The sequence below is a fragment of the Pteropus medius genome, unplaced genomic scaffold, assembly GCF_902729225.1.
Source record: "Pteropus medius unplaced genomic scaffold, Ma_sr-lr_union100, whole genome shotgun sequence".
In the NCBI taxonomy this organism is placed as follows: domain Eukaryota; kingdom Metazoa; phylum Chordata; class Mammalia; order Chiroptera; family Pteropodidae; genus Pteropus; species Pteropus medius.
Window position 1 is genome coordinate 876,662 of NW_024345479.1, and position 14,243 is coordinate 890,904.

Here is a 14,243-nt window from a genome sequence, read left to right on the forward strand (position 1 = left end):
CAGCAGATGGTCTTTACAAAGATTTGTTTGGTATTGAAGATATGACAGCTGATTTGTCTCAGATAATTGCACACAAAGTGCCAGACATCAGGCAGGACTCTAAAGGGACCTTTGCAGAGTCATTTGGACTTTGGGCAGTTACCTGAAGACTTGACTGATGTGCTCTTTTCCCCCTTTCACAGGGAAGACCACTGGAATCCCCATCCATGTGTTTGGCACTGAGACTCATATGACGGCCATTGTGGGCATGGCCCTGGGCCACCGGCCCATCCCCAATCAGCCGCCTACAGCCGCCCATACTGCAAACTTCCTCCTCAACGCCAGTGGGAGCACATCGGTAGGTGCCGGCTGGCTTCTGCCTTAAAGCCTGCTGCGCCATCTTTGTCAGCCTCTCACACTGCCATCCCATCCAGGACACGGTGCACCTCCTCTCTCCTTAGCCATTTGGGGACATTAGGGAAATGGAGAGGGAAGTAGCACATAGTTGGTTTCCAGATCTGCCAGGTTTTTTTCTATACCTGTCAAGGTAGTATAATGGAAAGACTAGGGGTTTTTAAATCAGACCTGAGTTCACATTCTGCCAAGGGGAGAGACCTCAGCAATTATCATACCTGCTCAGAGCCTCAGTTCGCTCATCTGTAGCATGAGGACAATACTAATGCCTGTCTCAGAAGGGTGTTAGAATACTTCTGTTGGAAGCAACTTGTAAGAACAGTGCTGTACTTAGTTCTTATTACCCGATTTCTTTGGGGGCCTTAAGGACGAATGCCCTTTTTTCTCCAGCTGCTACCTGTGACTTACTCTCTCTCCTTGTCCCACCCCAGACTCCAGCCCCCAGCAGGACTGCGTCTTTTTCTGAGTCCAAGGCTGATGAAGTGGCACCTGCAAAGAAGGCCAAGCCTGCTATACCACAGGGTAACTCCCAGCTGCTTTGGGCCCTCTGTCCTTCTCCCCTTTCTGGGCCCAGTGGGCCAGCAGAAGTGGTGGAAGGCATTGGACTTTGCCATGAGAGTAGATGCGGTGCATGGGATGGGACAGACCGGAGGATGCTCTGAGTCTTCCCTGTGGGCTCTCCTGGTGCCTGGGATCCACACTGTGCCTGGGTTACCTGGGTAACCTCACTCTCTACTGTCTTCTTTTCCACTTCCTTCCGTGGACGTGTGTGAGCTGGGCAGGGGGCTGCGGAGGAAACAGGGCTACAGAAATCCCAGAAGGTGGGAAGGTATCCCAGACTCTACTCCTAAGTGGAGGGCTGGAGCCTGGAGCTCAGGAAGGCAGAGCAAGCTCTCATACAGCAGTAGTTCTCGCCCACCCCATCATCCTGGGGCTCCTACAAAGACATTCCTTTCCTGTGAGCCCACTATAAGAACTCAAGCTGTCCCCCAGCCCGTCTGTACTTTGCCTACTTCGTTTCTCCATCTTCCGATTCATCAAAGACATCATCTCTACCAGCCAGCTCTTGCAACCAATATTCAATAACCAGTGTTAGTCACCACTGGCCTGGTGTAGCCTGTGTACCCTCTTCCTGGTACAGACAGAGCATGTCTAAGGCATTTTGTGAAATAACACTGGCTCCAGGCTCCCAAGATTGAAAGCCACTGCCCTGCAGTCCCCACATCCATAGCACAGAATGACAGGTTTAACCCCACGGCGGTCTATTCTTATTATGCTTCATGGGGACAAAATGAGATTGGCGTTAAGAGGCTCCAGAGGGCCTGGGTGGGGGCCGCAGTGTTTGGGGCACCTTCCAAACCTTCATGCCCCTCCTGCCCCTCTCTCTGCCCCCTTTGGTTCTTTGCCCTTTCTTGCTTCTGCTTTGCTGATTGGTACTGTCTCCTCTTCTGCTGGCTTTACTTCTGTTGATTGTGGATTAGATGAGAGATGGTGAAGGCATCCACCCTGCTAGGCTTGTCCATGGGATCCTTCCCTGTTCCCACTCTCCTCCTCCAAAGCCTCCAGCTATCAGCAGGTCACTCAGTTGCCTTGGTCATTTTCTTTGACAGATTCAGTCCCAAGTCCAAGATCCCTGCAAGGTAGGACACCCCTGCCCCACCCAACTCTGCGTGTCGCTTGTTAGTGGGTTGCAGTCTTACCATGTGCTTTGTTTCCCCCTCCCCAGTGGGTTGCAGTGTTGTCTGGTATATATCGTCCCTGCCTTGGTGTGGCCTGTCCCCAAGTCCTAGTCTTTGCTTTCCCTTCCTTCCCACCCCCACTTAGTTTGCATCCTTCTCAGTGCTCTCCTGGCCTTGTGGCTGTCTCTGGCTCCACACTCAGGAGGTGGGTGGAGACCCCAGGCCCACAGCCTTGGAGAGGGGTGGTACCTAGGAGGGCGGGTCCTCCTGGGAAGGAGGGAGCCACTGAAACTGAAGGGGAAGTGGCAGAGCACAATGGGGGAGGAGGGGAGCCACAGACCACCCCCAAATCTCATCAGCATCTCATGATGGCATCACTTTCTTACTTTGCCCACCTCAGTCTCACCACCACCAACTTTTTATCCCGGAGCTCCCAGTACCAGGGACAAGTTCAGATTTCTCTGGGTTTAGGTGGAAAATGAGATAGAAAAGGAGAGGGTGCCATGTAGAAGGGGACTGGGCTTTGTCTGGTGTCTGAGGTCACTGTTCAGGACAGTCATACACAGAACACACATTCACCTGTTCAAAGCATCAAGACTTCTCTTTTACTTCTTGACATTTGTTCACAGCCGCAGGAGATTTCAACCTGGGGAAAGGGAGTCTTATGATGATATTCGACCCCTTGCAACTAGTCAGGAGTTGCTTATGTCACTCCAGAAAGGCCAAGAATGCAGCCCTTGGGCCATTTGGCAAGATCCATTGTTTCTTAAAAGGCTGACCTGTGGCTGAGCAATGCGCTAAGAGAATAGAGGCCACTCTTGATATCCCAGAGCTCCTCTACCTTGAGGGAAGGGTTTGTGCTTACCATCAGTCCCTGAGCTATGCTGAGAAGTGGGAGAGGAAGGACCAGTTGTGCCAAGATAGGCCCTTCCCTCAGCTCTAGAGGAGGAACCATGTGGGGAGCTCCTAGCCCTGGAGCAGGGTTTGTCTCTGGAGCTTCCCTGATGCTGGTGGGCTGAGGATCACCCCCATCTGCTTTGGTTCCTCAGTGCTAGAGGAGGTGAGCACTCTGGTTCTGCTGCTTTCATACAGAGGGTTGGGTGGGTTTGTAGAGATTCCAAGCCCTGTCCTGATTTCTGTAGCCTCTTAGGTGGACAGATGTGTGTATGTGCATATGTGCATGTGCTGACTCGGGCGTGGGCTCCCCCGAGGATGGGAGTGGTGGGGCCACGCCGGCTTATATTCCTCTTCCTCGCTTGCACAATTGAGCTGTAATCTACTGGCTCTGATGCTAGATGACCTAGGATCTCCGTCATTTGGCATTTCTGGGCTTCAGTTTCCTGGGACTGAGAAGTGAGGGCACTGGATTAGGTGGCTTCCCTTGTTCTATGATCTCATGTCTCGTCGGAACCCAGATGAGTCCAGTGACAGTAAATTCCGGGTATTTGCAACATCAGGAGCATGTATCATGAGTAGCTAATGGCTGCGGTAGAAGAGGCGGGCCTTTGGAGATGAGAAATCTACGTGCCTTGGGAAACTGAACTCTTCAATTCACTTAATCAGACTTTGAACTTGGTAGCTAAGCCTGCACTAGTACAGTAGGTTAATTAATACCAGATGCCACTGAGCTCCGTGCACTGTTTTCCCCCTGGAGATGAGAGCCTCCCCTGAGGGCTACTTCCTTCCAGTGGGGCTTGCAGGAAACAGAAAGCAAGGTCACCTCCTTGCAGGATGGTGCAGGGGTCTTTCCCTTCAAGGCTGAGGAATCCACTTCTGCCAGCTATTTTTGTTCCTTATTTTTGCCCCTCGCCCCTTCTGAGAGCTCAACCAAGAGCACTGTTCTGAACAGGAAGGAGCCACCTGGTGGAGGGAGGAGGTGAGAGGAATATAGCCTGCTGCTCTGGCCTGGCCCCTTGCCAGAGCCCCGGAGATAAGGGTGAGAAACCTCTTCATTAGACCTACACTGACCTAGAATCTTGAGAATTCAAATCCTGACCCGAGATGGTTTATGTCCAGATTTCGAGGTTATGAGATTCTTGGGGAATTATGTAATTTCTTTCCGTCACCAAAATCAGGAGAGCTTAACACTTTCCCAGTGACTTTAAAAATAATTTATCAAGCCCCATTTGCCGATAGGCATGAGGCTGATTACACACCTTTCCTGTGAAATCGAGCAGGCCCTGTAGGAATCCTTCTGCTGGGCTTGTTCTCTGCAGGGAGAGTCCTTTCTCTGTTCGTTCCAGAAGAAATCGAGGCACCTCTTTCCCCCAGTTCTCAGAATTCCGTCCTCTTGACTTTCCTTTGTGGGTTTGATTAGCCTCCTTCCCTGGACTTGGGGCGTGGAGGGGTCTGGCAGGTAGCCCCTGCCCCTGTGGGTCTCACTGGATGTGTGTTCTGGGTGCACGTGTGGTGTCTTTGCCTACCAGGGAGGAGTGCCACCCTCTTCAGCCACCACACCAAGGCCATCGTGTGGGGCATGCAGACGCGGGCCGTGCAAGGCATGCTGGACTTTGACTACGTCTGCTCCAGAGACGAGCCCTCAGTGGCGGCCATGGTCTACCCTTTCACGTGAGTCATGCCACGGCAGGGAGGCTGCAGGTACCTGCCAAGCAGGATCTCCACCTAATCTCCGCCTCACTGAGAAGGCGCTGAGGAAGCAGCTAGATTATCCCCTTCGCTAGGGAAGCCTCTGCCCATCCCAGACTGCGGTGATCCATGTTTCTAGGGGTCTTTTCCCACAGATGGAAACTCCGAGGGCAGAGACCCTGCCTGTCCACCTTCTAGATGCTCCTCCCATTGGCCTCCCTCTCCCTGACCCTAACGGGCTATCCTGACCCCTCTTCCGCCTTTCTCACAGTGGGGACCACAAGCAGAAGTTTTATTGGGGTCACAAAGAGATCCTGATCCCTGTCTTCAAGAACATGGCTGATGCCATGAAGAAACACCCTGAGGTAGATGTGCTGATCAACTTCGCCTCTCTCCGCTCCGCCTATGACAGTACCGTTGAGACCATGAGTTATGCACAGGTAGATCACTGGGCCCTGCAGGGAGGAGGGGGCAGTAGGGAAAGCTCCATAGTCACTGCCTCCTTGGACAAAGGGCTTGGGACTCTGGACCGGACAGTGATCTGGGTGAAAGTGGTTACAGGCACTTGATCTTAAGAAGGCAGCGTTAGTAACCGAGGGCAGGTGGGCTCCTCACCTGGGCCAACAAAGAATTCAGGGTCAGCTGCTCCTACCTGATTCTCTCTGTGCCATCTAAGACTGGCTTTATAGACAGAATCCAAAGCACTTTCTTTCTTATAAAATTATTACCTATTATAGAAAAAAATGTAAATACTGATAAATAGAGAATAAATACCTCAAGTCCCATTTCCCGGAAACACAGCTGCTGTGTTTGAGTATATCCTTATTCATACCGTTTCCTGGATTTGACCAAATGGAATAATATTTTACAGAACTGTTTTATAATTCATTTTCTTTAGTTACTCTTTCCACGTCAATAAGTATTTACTGGTAGTATCAGTTTTACTTTTTCAAGTCTTGTGATGAGCATCTTGGGGTAACATTTGCATATATCTTTAATTATTTCCCCAGAATAAATGTCTAGAAGTCAAACTGCTGCATCAGAATGAGCAGATTTTAAAGCTTTTGGTCCATCCTGCCAAGGTGCCCTCCAGAAAAGGTGTATAGATGTATCTGCCATCAGGATTTTGAGAATGCTTGTTTCTCTGTACCAATACTGAATGTTTAGATTTTAAAAACACATATTTGAAAAATTGATAGGCATTTTCTTTAATTTGCATACCTTTGATTATTAAGTAAGATGAGCTTTTAAAAACACTTATTGGCCATTTTTATTCTATGATTTGGCCTCCTTTTTTTTCTATTGAGGTGTTTGTCTTCTTTGTTATTGATTTGTAAGACCCCCCTTATAGAATAAGATATTGATTCATCTGTTCAGAATTACTATCTTACCCCAGACTGGTTTGGTTCAGTGTTTGACTAGAGAACATAAATTTGTTTGGATATCTAGATGAAGCAAAAACAAAAGCATACTTGCTAAAACTGAGCTGTCTTTTTAGTCTAGATCAGAGGTAGGCAAACTGCAGACCCAAGGGCCAAACTAGCACTCTGCCTGTTTTATAAATAACATTTTACTGGAACACAGCCATGCTCATTGATTTATATATTGTGCATGGCTGTTTTCATGCTACAAAGGCAAATTTAAAAGTTACCACAGAGACCACATGACCAACAAAGCCGAAAATGCTATCTGGCCCATTATTGAAAAGTTTGCCGGCCCCTGGACTTGAGTCAGTGATGGACACGAGTCAGTCTCACTCCTTCCCACCCAGCCCCACTTCCTCTGGCTTTCTCCCCCAGCCCACTTTCTGGTCTCAGTGTGGAAGCAGCTTGTTTCTGTCATGTACTGGCCCTGTCCTTTGGGGACAGTCAGAGACTTAGAGGGCACAGTAGAGAAAGCCATAGATAGCTGCCTTAAGAGCAGGCACCGGGACAGGTGGGGAGCAGATGGGTCTCAGTCTTGTGGGTTCTTGGATAGAATACAGCGGGTTTAACCAGCAAGTTTTTGGAAACATTTGCTCCTATTTGGTTACCAAATCATTGTGAGATAAGTTTTGGGTGTCCCTGCCTCTTTTCTGCGGGGAGAGATCGTGTGATTAGGATAGGAAGAGACACCAGTGGGAAGAAGCATTGCATATTGTTAATATTACTTTGTCTCTAGAGTCTGGAAGGGGTCACGGGAGGTGGGTTCTTGAATGGTTACTGCCTTGTTGCCCCATCTGAGGTGTAAAGTTAATAGGAAGGTACTGTTCTCATCCTCTAGATCCGGACCATTGCCATCATAGCTGAAGGTATCCCTGAGGCCCTCACGAGGAAGCTGATCAAGAAGGCAGAGCAGAAGGGTGTGACCATCATTGGACCTGCCACTGTAAGCATCCTTTCCAGAAAGCATTTTAAGTTCAAGGTTACCTTATGAAGTTCTGGGCCTGCAGGAAGCTCACTTGTTGACTCTTCTGTCCCCGTCTTTCGTTGAAAAGATTTAGGGAATACCTGTTGAAGGTCAGCCTGTCGATTTCCAGTTAATTTTTTAAAAAGCTCTCTCCCAAGTCTGGATCACCTTTATAGTTTCTAGGGGCTCACGAGAAGATTCTTGTTTTAAGTGTTTGGCCTTCCTCATACAACCGTAGCATAGTCTTTGATTATTCCTTTAACTGTAAACCAAAGAAAAATCTACCTGGAGGCTTTATTTTTGACCCAAAGGTCTTCACATAAGGAAGAATTACTCTGTGAGTATTTTTTTGTTGTTTTTATTTAGTTGTTGCATTAAAATTCGTCTGAAGCTAAAACAAAGGGACCTTTCATCTCAGAGGCAGAGTGATTTTGAGCAGAGGCGTACACCTGTGTTATACACCTTTCCTGGGCGTTATCACCCTGGTAGAGCAAAGGAGGTGACTTAACCCTCAGTATACCTATCAGTAGTAAGCCATGTTTTACAAATAAGGCTCTCTTTTTTTCTGTGTAATGTATCTTGAGGTGGAGAAGAGATTCTTAAGCAGAAAACCCAGTGTGCAGATGTTAGCTCTTTTGGGCTTTCCTCTCCAGCCTGGCCAGAGTGGGCTGGGCCAGTAATACCAGGCTTAGTGATTCCTCTGAGCTCTGTGGTCAATCAGGAGCCCACCTTACCTCCTGATCGCTGTTTCTGCCCCTACAGGTTGGAGGCATCAAGCCTGGGTGCTTTAAAATCGGGAATACAGGTGGGATGCTGGACAACATCCTGGCTTCCAAACTGTACCGCCCTGGCAGCGTGGCCTACATCTCGCGTTCTGGGGGCATGTCCAACGAGCTCAACAATATCATCTCTCGAACCACGGATGGTGTCTATGAGGGCGTGGCCATTGGTGGGGACAGGTGATCAGCTGAGGGATTTGTGTAGGGACCTCCCGTACTATTCACTGCTTCTGAGTTCCTGGCACATATTCTTTCTTTCCTCTTCTTCCTCCCTCCCTCCTTCCCTCCTTCCCTCTCTTGCTTTCCTTTCCCCTCCTTTCCTTCCTTTCCCTTCCCTTCTTTTTCTTTCTTCCTTCTTTCCTTTCTTTCTGACATTACAGTTGACATTCAATATTGTATTAATTTCAAGTAGGAATGTTTAAGTCCATAAAATGGGGCAACTCCATTCCTGTCTCATGACTGACATGAGCATAAAATCAGGAAATACAGGGAAAGGGGTTTTTAAATGGCATTTGGGCCTTTCGGGTAGTTCTATTTGTTTTCTGAAGTGTGGCCATAGGGAAGCAGCAGAGTGCAGTGGGTAGCAAGACTGATTCTGAAATCGGACCAAAGGAGTTCAAATCCCAGTTTCCCCATTTACCAGGGGGACATCCTGGGCAGGTTACTTACCCTTCCTAGACCTCTATCACCTTACACATCAATGGGTAAAATAGTAGTGCCCACCTCATGAGACTGGTGGAAGGATTAAATGAGGTCATCTAAAGTGGCTAACACAGGGCCTCACACTTAGTACTCAATAAGTATTAATTGTAGCTAATAATAGTGAGAGGAAAAACAATTTCTTTACTCTCTGCTACTACCACACTCATATTTCTGGCCACCAACTATATAGGCGTTTTTCCCACACCAGGCAGTTCTCCGGTTCTCCACAGGTGCCCGCTGGGTGTCCTGCAGTTCAGTTCCATTCTGACACTGTCCACCTGTAGACAGCATGGGTTCCCACAGGTGAAGGGCTCAGTCCCACAAGACTGCCCTCCCTTCTGATGCCAATCTGAAGTCCAGGTCTCTGGTATTTCTGAGTGACTAGCTATAAATCGGGGATTCCTCCTCAGGTTCAATAATTTGCTAGAATGGCTCACAGAACTCAGGAAAAGTTTACATATTAGCTTACCAGTTTAGTATGAAAGGATAAAACTCAGGAACAACCAGATGAAAGGGAGGTGTAGGTCAACACATGGGGGGGCAGTGCACAGAGCTTCCAGGCCCCCTCTGGGCGCACTGCCCTTGGTGTGCTCACCAACCCAGAAGCTCCCCAATCCCCATATTTAGGGATTTGTGTAGATGCTCCATCGCGTAGGCATAATTGATTATTAACTCAGTCTCTACCCCCTCCAGAGGATGGGGAGGGGGGCTGAAAGTTCCAAGCTTCTAATTATAGTCTTTCTGGTGACCAGCCCCATCCCAGGAGCTGGGGGCCCTATGCAGGAGTTGCCTCGTTAGAACAGAAGATGCTCCTGTCACCCAGGGAATGCCAAAGGATTTAGGAGCCCTCTGTAAGATGCTCCAATCACCCCTGTTACTCAGGAAATTAAAAAGTATTAGGAGCCCAGTGTCAGGAACTGGGGTCAAAGATCAAATGCTAGAACAAAAGATGCTCCTAGCTTCCTTATCACTTAGGAGATCACAAAGGTTATAGGAGCTCTGTATCAGGAACCGGGGGCAGAGACCAGTGTATATATTTCTTACTATTTCACAATGTCCTCATTATTTTTGTTGGTGGGAACAATAATCAGTATACTTAATACCATCATAAACATTAGTCATTGCTGGCAATCATTATTACTACTACTTTTACTACTTCTACTGTTTGGCTCAAAACCAAAAGCTTTTGGGAGAGTGAGTCACCTCGTCAGTCTCCCTGGTTCTCCCACGTCATTTCAGTTGGAACTCCTGGATGATGAAGGACTCTTGCCCCAGTCTTCAGGGCTATAGCCTGGGGAACCCTGGTTCCCGGGTGATCCCTAACAAAAGGGTCCAGAGTCACATGAGTGTGGGCAGTGCTGCTTGTCATTCTGGGCTCTATGAATTTATAATGCTCTTGAGCATCTCAAAAGCACATGGAGATCTGCAGGGAATCGCACTTGGCCTTAATCCTTTTCCAAACAAATTCATGCGACAGTAGAAAATAAAAATAATATAGACATTCTAACAGTAGACTGCCATCCTGGGAAATAGCTTGGCACGTTACATATTAATTATCTATTGCTATGTAAAAGAAAAATCACCCCAAAACAGTGGCTTTAGACAACAATAACCGTTTATCAGGGTTACAGGAGGGGCCTCATCCACATGGCTGGCAAGGTAGCTCTTCTCTGTGGCCTCCCAACAGGCTGCTTAGTGTCCTGAGGACATGGCGCTGGGCTTCCCATAAAGGGAGAGTGCCAGAGAGAAGCTATTCTTTTTATTTATTATTTTTCACACCTACAGCACCTGGTCTCCTATCCAAGTACTAACCAGGCCCAACCAACCCTGCTTAGCTTCCGAGATCAGACGGGACTGGGCTTGTTCAGGGTGGCATGGCTGTAGACAAAGCTATTTTTATAACCAAGCCTCAGAAGTCAATATAGAATCAATTTTGCCACATTTTGTTCATTAGAAGCTAATCATTAAATCGAACCCATATTCAAGCATTTGTGGACCTACTTTAAAATCACCAGTCATGCACTCTCCAGGCATCTCTTACCACCAGGTGAACCTCTCTGGGCTTATTAACTCTTCTTCCTTCCCTTCCTTTCCCTTCTCTTGTGCTCATTTACTGCCTCCCCGCACCCTACCCCCAATATTCCTAAGGCATCTCTGGACCCTCCCTGGGCATCCATACCCACAAAAAACCCACAGCGATCTTAGTACAAGCATGCTTCCCACACCTCACCTGAACACACACCTCCCCAAGCCCCCTCCTGATTCCATATGCCCTCTCTGCTCTCCCCAGGTACCCCGGTTCAACATTTATGGATCACGTGTTACGTTACCAGGACACTCCAGGAGTCAAAATGATTGTGGTTCTTGGAGAGGTGAGTTATTTAAAGAAAAGACTTAAAACTTTTTCTGATTGTAAAAGTTATATATGATCTCAGTTTTTAAAAAATTCATGCATTTTGGTTATATATAATTTATGGTGTAAAAGTTATGTATGATCTCAGTTTTTAAAAAATTCATGCATTTTGGTTATATATAATTTACGGTGACAGTCCCTGGTAATCCTGCCCCTTAAGCGACTCTAGGACCTAGAGGTTGTCATTTTTAACATTGCTGTGTTTGTTCCTGAAAAAGGAGTTCTTGCCTCTTGGTGGCATTAAGACATTTCAGTGCCAATAAAGAAGAATCTGTGCACTGTCTGGCCACGTTCTCTACCTGGTGGGATAGAGGATAGCTATAAAAAGTGAAAAGTATATTTTTTAAATTTGGGAGAGTCCTTTAAACCTCATCCCATCCCTTGGTTGTACCTCTGATCAGGTCTGGTCCTAAATCATCTTATACCCTTAGATCAAAGAAGGGGAGTCTCGGGGACTCCCCTAGGATACCCACTATCTCTCTGCAGTTTTTCTTTTCATCTACCCTCATCTTCCAGACTGCTATTTGGGCCAAGCTGTTGTCTCCTCATTTTTTAGCCAGGTTGTAACTCAGGACACTTGACTGCTCGATTTGGGATAGATTTTCCTGCTGCAGTGCTGCTGCCCTTGGAGCAATTCAAGATGGGTGCCACTAACTCATGGGCTTTTTCTTGTTCCCTGTTCCTCGCAGATAGGGGGCACTGAGGAGTATAAGATCTGCCGGGGCATCAAGGAGGGCCGCCTCACCAAGCCTGTGGTCTGCTGGTGCATCGGGACCTGTGCTACCATGTTCTCTTCTGAGGTATGGCTGGGACAGATCATTCCTGGGCGGGGAGTTGGGAAGCTAAGAGATGGGGAATTTGAGGGGAACCGTGTGGTCATCTCATAAGCAGCTAGTTCCTTCAATAAATGTGTATTGCTCAGTTACTACAAGGTGTAGCCAGGGCCTTACTCTGTAGGAGCTTAAGTCTAGTTGGAGGAGACAAACTCATCAGCAGATTAAGGTGAGAACAAGGCTATGAGTCCCTGCTTGGAGAAGGAGTGACCTACTCCCTGGAGGAATTCAGAAGGCTTCACTGAGAAGTTTACTAAGCAAAAGGGAGGTCGGGGCGGGAGAGGACACACCCCAGGCGCAGAGCTGGCTAGGTAGGGGTATGGTGCTAAATTCTGTGTGGAGAGAGGTCGTAGAAGGAAAGGAGGTTTTTCGACACGTCAACATGCCTGGCAGCATATAAGTCCAGCGTATAACAGACGTTAGATGTAAACACCCAGCTCTCTGTTTCCAGCTAGGTGTGATAAGCCAGACTCCAGCCCTTATACGCCAGCTTATAGAATCTTTTATCTTGAAGATGGCTCTTCAAATGATGATGCAACCAAGGAAACAAATACTTGTCACCTATCAGTTCATCAGTGGCTGAACAGGCTCTAAGTACGAGGCCCTATCCTCGTCCTGTGTATATCAGAAGATAACACCTGGCCTTCAAGGCTGCCCGCAGCAGTGACAGTCCTTATGCTTGAAACCTCCGTTCTCCCTACAATTTTTTCTCCTGAGAATGCTTCCCTTTCCCCTTCAGATTCCTGCCCACCTCAAAGTGGCCATATCTGTCCAGTTGTAAAATGTACTTTTCCATTCAACCAGCAGTTCCATTTCTACAAATTTCCCTATGGGTATGCATGCAAAAATATTTCAAAGTATGTGTACAAGGATACTCACTGCAACGTGTAGTGGCAGAAAATGAAAACAACCTTAGTGCTGTTTGGGAGAGGACTGTGTCATCATGGCACAGCCACATCATGGAAAGCGGGGCAGGCAGGCAGAAGAATGAGGTGGATCCTGGTATGTCGATACAGAAAAAGTTTAAGATTTGTTAAATCTAAGAAAGGGCAGAATGCAGTTAATGTTTATAATATCCATTTTGTGTATGTATTAACTGTGTGTGTGTCTGTTTTCCAAGTAGATAAAAGGGGAGGGGGCCCATCCTTCAGGGGTGAGCTCTACTTTCACAGGCTTTAGGATAGATCTTGATGTATCTGTGTGACACAGGCAAGTCATTTAGCCTCTCTGTACCTCAGTTTGCTGAGCTGTTAAGCGAGGATGATACAGGATTGTTGTGACTTAAATAAGAAAGTAATGGTAAAGGTCCGGCACGCACAGGTCTTTGCAACTATTCTTTTCCATTCTTCTTCAGTCCACTTATTCCATGAAGCTGTTCCCGATTCTTTCTTCTTGACTGTTCTCCCCTCCACCCCAGCAGCCAGAAATAATTCCTCCCTGCCTTCCGTTGCTTCTCTTGACCAGCTTTGCATTACTGCCCTCCACCTCCCCACCTCGACTCTTAGAGGACACCTCCGAGAGGGCCAGGACCTTGCTCTTCTGTTTCTGTCCGGGCACTCACCATTACTCTGTGGGTAGGGTAGGACCTCAAGAGGTGTTTTGTTTTTGTTTTTTAATTAACTTTTAAAACTTTATGAAGTTTTAAGCATATACAATGTAAAGTCGTACAGTGACTGCCTAGCTCATAGATGATTTTTGAATCCTTTAACAGGTTACATGACCTTACAGAACTTCCTACCCTGCGGAGATTAGATACACAACTAAATCTCTTCCCATTGACAAACTGAGACAGCTCCTCGGGGAAAACAGAATTAAGAACTGGGGAGTGAGGATAGAGATGAAGGGGGTATTGGTAAGGTGACATTTTTCAGAAGTATGTTCCACAAAACACTGGTCCTGTAGCAATGGTCCTCAAAACAAACCAAACAGAAAAACAAGGGAACTTATAAATTATGAACATGCAATACAACCTATCTTCCTTTTAACGTTTTCCATTTCCGTTTTGAGAAATCTCAGAGTTAAAGAAACTTGGTTAACTTTCTTGAATCCAGCATTTTCTAAGTTTGAGTGCAGAATCTTTTCTCCTTCCCACCCCATCCACCCATGCAGATTAAGTCCTACAAAGAGTGCATGGGAACCCGCACTTTAAGGCGTGTTTTGCTAACCAGAGCAGTGATGCCTACCCTTTTCAAGACTTAAGGCCCCTTTTAATATATTTAGTGCACAGTTAAGAGCACAGTCAGAGGCTAAATTGCTTGGGTTCATATGCTACCGCATGTTACCTGTGTGGCCTTGGGCAAGTTACTTTACCCCTCTATGCTTCCATTTCCTTTTTTACAGGAAACAGTTGTAGCTACTAAAAGATTAAATGAGTAAAGCTCTTAGGACAATGCCTGGACATCATAAGTGTTATTTAAATGGGTTTGGTGTGGTTATGATTACCTACCACCCCCTTCCCTAAGTCAGGGTT

The 14,243-nt window shown here is 47.2% G+C and overlaps 1 protein-coding gene across 8 annotated transcripts in view; it reads left to right on the forward strand.

Annotated features, from left to right (window-relative positions):
• Positions 1-14,243, forward strand: part of ACLY (ATP citrate lyase) — a 40,078-nt gene that overhangs the window by 16,754 nt on the left and 9,081 nt on the right. For 3 of the 8 annotated variants that reach the window (XM_039873472.1, XM_039873470.1, XM_039873473.1), the window contains exons 12-21: positions 183-337; positions 825-915; positions 2,004-2,033; positions 3,922-4,008; positions 4,499-4,640; positions 4,930-5,098; positions 6,921-7,025; positions 7,809-8,005; positions 10,818-10,899; positions 11,630-11,740. In XM_039873472.1, the coding sequence (XP_039729406.1) occupies positions 183-337; positions 825-915; positions 2,004-2,033; positions 3,922-4,008; positions 4,499-4,640; positions 4,930-5,098; positions 6,921-7,025; positions 7,809-8,005; positions 10,818-10,899; positions 11,630-11,740 (1,169 nt within the window). The remainder of the gene's footprint in view (positions 1-182; positions 338-824; positions 916-2,003; positions 2,034-3,921; positions 4,009-4,498; positions 4,641-4,929; positions 5,099-6,920; positions 7,026-7,808; positions 8,006-10,817; positions 10,900-11,629; positions 11,741-14,243) is intronic. The other 5 variants (XM_039873475.1, XM_039873477.1, XM_039873476.1 and 2 more) reach the window with 3 other exon arrangements.